This window comes from Dendrobates tinctorius, unplaced genomic scaffold (genome assembly GCF_039654945.1).
Source record: "Dendrobates tinctorius isolate UK_male_01 unplaced genomic scaffold, ASM3965494v1 ptg000605c, whole genome shotgun sequence".
In the NCBI taxonomy this organism is placed as follows: Eukaryota; Metazoa; Chordata; class Amphibia; order Anura; family Dendrobatidae; genus Dendrobates; species Dendrobates tinctorius.
This window is the reverse complement of record NW_027362260.1, coordinates 1-3,263: the sequence shown is the minus strand read 5'-3', so window position 1 is coordinate 3,263 and position 3,263 is coordinate 1. Positions and strand designations below refer to the sequence as shown.

Below are 3,263 nucleotides of genomic sequence, written 5' to 3'. Positions count from 1 at the left end.
GGACACTGCTAAATAAGGGGAGATCAGCAGCAACACGGCAAGTAAGGAGTTAAACGGAGTTGGAAAGACGTCTATGTACGTCACTGAGGACGGCGCTTTACCGAGGATTCCCGCTCATTGTCTGATCACAGGATCCGTTGGGGGATTTGAAGTTCCCGCTCTTGTTCCGCGGAGGATTACTACCGGTCACGGCTGACAGCGGAGATCACAATCCGGTCACCCGAGAACCGCGCTGAGTCCAGCCCTCCAGAGCCGCCATCACGGGATCGTCCTCCGGGAGGAGCCGCAGTCACTGATGTGGAGAATCGCCGGCAGCGGCCGCCAACTCCCCCCCGATACGTGATCACTGCGTGTTATCTCCACAGCGATGTCAGGGGCCGGAGGATCAGACACTAATGAGGGACTCCTCTCCCCCCACAGGTCTGAGGCTTCATATGATATTATCCCATTCATCTCCCGACACTCCAGTGTTTTGGGTAGAAACCGCACAACGGATTCCAGTGTGCGCAGCAACCTACAGACTGGTGGCGGCAGCCCGTGGTGTCTGGAATGTGAGGACCCGAGATCAGCGGCGTCAGCTCTGGTGGTGACGGGGTGGGTGGCTCTTAGAAGAGCCTTTGGTTGTGTAGGTGGGATCGGCAGCAGCGCTCACTTGCTCTTGCCGGACTTGCTGCTCTCGGTCTTCTTGGGCAACAGCACGGCCTGGATGTTGGGCAGGACGCCCCCCTGGGCGATGGTCACCCCACCCAGCAGCCTGTTCAGCTCCTCGTCATTGCGCACCGCCAGCTGCAGGTGTCGGGGGATGATGCGGGTCTTCTTGTTGTCTCGGGCGGCATTACCGGCCAATTCCAGGATCTCAGCGGTCAGATACTCCAGCACAGCGGCCAGATAGACCGGAGCGCCGGCGCCCACCCTCTCGGCGTAGTTGCCCTTGCGGAGAAGCCTGTGCACACGGCCAACCGGGAACTGCAGTCCTGCCCGGGATGAGCGGGTCTTGGCTTTAGCGCGGACCTTCCCTCCTTGTTTGCCGCGTCCAGACATGGTGGTGATCGCTGATAACAAGAAGAAACAGAAAAAAAAAATCTGCGTGATATAAGGCAATAGCTGCGCGGCTGTCGCTTTTATAATCATCTGCCCCGCCCTCCTCTCCTGTCATTGGATGGATCACAAGTTACCAATGTAAATCAGACTTGTGGAGCCATCAATGAGCTGCAGTGGGCGGAGCGACTGACGGTTCCGTTGGTCACATGACTTTGTCACCCAATAGCACGGCGATCTGACAGCAGAGTCATTTGCATGGCCGGGCTATAAACTCCTCTGGGAGGAGCAGGGTCGTTATTCTTCTCTCTTGTGCGGAGACGTTTCTCGTTCCCATCATGCCTGATCCCGCCAAGTCTGCGCCAGCTCCCAAGAAGGGCTCCAAGAAAGCCGTGACCAAGCCTCAGAAGAAGGACGGCAAGAAGCGGAGGAAGAGCAGGAAGGAGAGCTACGCCATCTACGTGTACAAGGTGCTGAAGCAGGTCCACCCCGACACCGGCATCTCCTCCAAGGCCATGGGCATCATGAACTCCTTCGTCAATGACATCTTCGAGCGCATCGCAGGGGAAGCCTCCCGCCTGGCTCACTACAACAAGCGCTCCACCATCACCTCCCGGGAGATCCAGACCGCCGTGCGCCTGCTGCTGCCCGGAGAGCTGGCCAAGCACGCCGTGTCCGAGGGCACCAAGGCCGTCACCAAGTACACCAGCGCCAAGTGAGATCTGCTCCGCCATCACCCCAAAGGCTCTTCTAAGAGCCGCCCACCCCCTCACCATAAGAGCTGCTCCTCCGCTGCCCTGTGTAGTGTCCTCATCAAGGCCGTGCATGTGCTGAGCAGCTCCTTTCCGGAGAAAACGTCTACACTGGGACCTCCTCTCTCCAATAGGTCAGTGATAATGATTGCAGGTGGTGCGTTGCACTCGGCGATAGGTCCTCGCTCTCCCGCAGCTGGTAATGATGATCTCTGCTCAGTGACATTTCCAGTAGATTATCCTCCTGGTTGGATCTCTGCTTTCTCTTTTCATCTCCTCTTACATTAACCCTTTCCATTCCAATTTGTGAGTTTCCTGTGAATGCTGGGGGTGGTAGTAGTGAGGTGCAGACACAACACTGGATGAATCCAGGAGCCGCGCTACAGCGATCTATGAGGGCACCCGGCCGTCACTGCGCTTCACTGGAATAATACAAGTTCATGGAGTCTCGGATTCTACGCACTCCTTTTCCTTCCGCTGTCCGGTTTATGTGCGTGTTCTCCCTATACGGATCGCACTCTCTCAGGAATAGATGGCGGCTGCGGTTTCTGATATCACAGGTGAGAAGTGAGATTCCAGTTATCGCTCAGCACTTTCTCTAGTCTCATCCATTGTAAGGGAGAGGGGTATGGTGTGCACAGCCGGGGTCTGCGGTGCTTGAGGCGGATTCTGTACAGAGCAGAGATTCAGCAGGAATACGGTCACTAAGGAGTTGAAAGTAAATTAAGTAGCGGGCGAATGGTCGGTTCTTTATTTCGATGTTCCGCCGTCATTTACTGAGCCGTTAGTGAACCCTAATTTCCCGCTCAGTCGCACATTGCGCTCCGGAGAAGCGTTAGCGATCACAATCTGATGTCACACGCGCTGGGTCCTGGTGCCGCCTCTCCAGTGTGTTCTGCCTATACCCGTATTTGTCCCCGGATCGGTGCTGGCGCCTTCCCACTCCCTTTTCTATATTGTCTTAGTGAACATTATTCCTGACGTTGATTGGAGCAGATCCCGTGCGCGGCGATGGTCGCTGCAGATCACATCGGTGGTTGGGGATCGTTATCTTGTATCTGATATTTCTCCTCTTCTCCGGGGATGGAGCCTCCGGGACTCGTTACATGCGGCTCCCTGCCCTGTACTGGCCGCCACCACCTGTAATGAGGAGCGACTGCCTGGGTCAGATGAGGCTTCTGGAGATCACTGTCCCTAAAGTATTTATTTACTTATTACATTATGAAGAAGCTGGAAAATAGCAACGGAAAAATCCAAATAACGGACAGATCTAGCGGCGGCGCCGCGATGGGGAGTTTTGTTGAATATTCTTTGTAACAGAGAGGGGGGGGAATTCAAAATCACCAACAGTCCTGTATTCAGCCAATCAGAGAAGAGGAGGAGCTTAACCGCGAATTCAATACTAGAACCCCCGCCCCGGAAACGGTCATCCCTCCTGTTTTCGCTCCGGTCCGCCCCGCCTCCATGTAAAGG

The 3,263-nt window shown here is 55.5% G+C and overlaps 2 protein-coding genes across 2 annotated transcripts; one reads left to right on the top strand and one right to left on the bottom strand.

Annotated features, from left to right (window-relative positions):
- Window positions 1-597: 597 nt before the first annotated feature.
- On the bottom strand, window positions 598-1,135 carry LOC141078816 (histone H2A type 1-like). Its single transcript, XM_073565230.1, has one exon. It carries the CDS (start codon window positions 1,129-1,131, stop codon window positions 649-651), a length of 483 nt encoding a protein of 160 aa, XP_073421331.1. The 5' UTR covers window positions 1,132-1,135; the 3' UTR covers window positions 598-648.
- Window positions 1,136-1,338: 203 nt separating this feature from the next.
- Window positions 1,339-1,800, top strand: LOC141078817 (histone H2B 1.1-like). The gene has a single exon (XM_073565231.1). The coding sequence runs from the start codon at window positions 1,377-1,379 to the stop codon at window positions 1,755-1,757; it is 381 nt and encodes a 126-aa protein (XP_073421332.1). The 5' UTR covers window positions 1,339-1,376; the 3' UTR covers window positions 1,758-1,800.
- Window positions 1,801-3,263: the final 1,463 nt, after the last annotated feature.

Coding starts and splice junctions, on each gene's coding strand:
- LOC141078816 (XM_073565230.1), bottom strand. CDS start 1,131: ATGATTATAAAAGCGACAGCCGCGCAGCTATTGCCTTATATCACGCAG.
- LOC141078817 (XM_073565231.1), top strand. CDS start 1,377: ATGCCTGATCCCGCCAAGTCTGCGCCAGCTCCCAAGAAGGGCTCCAAG.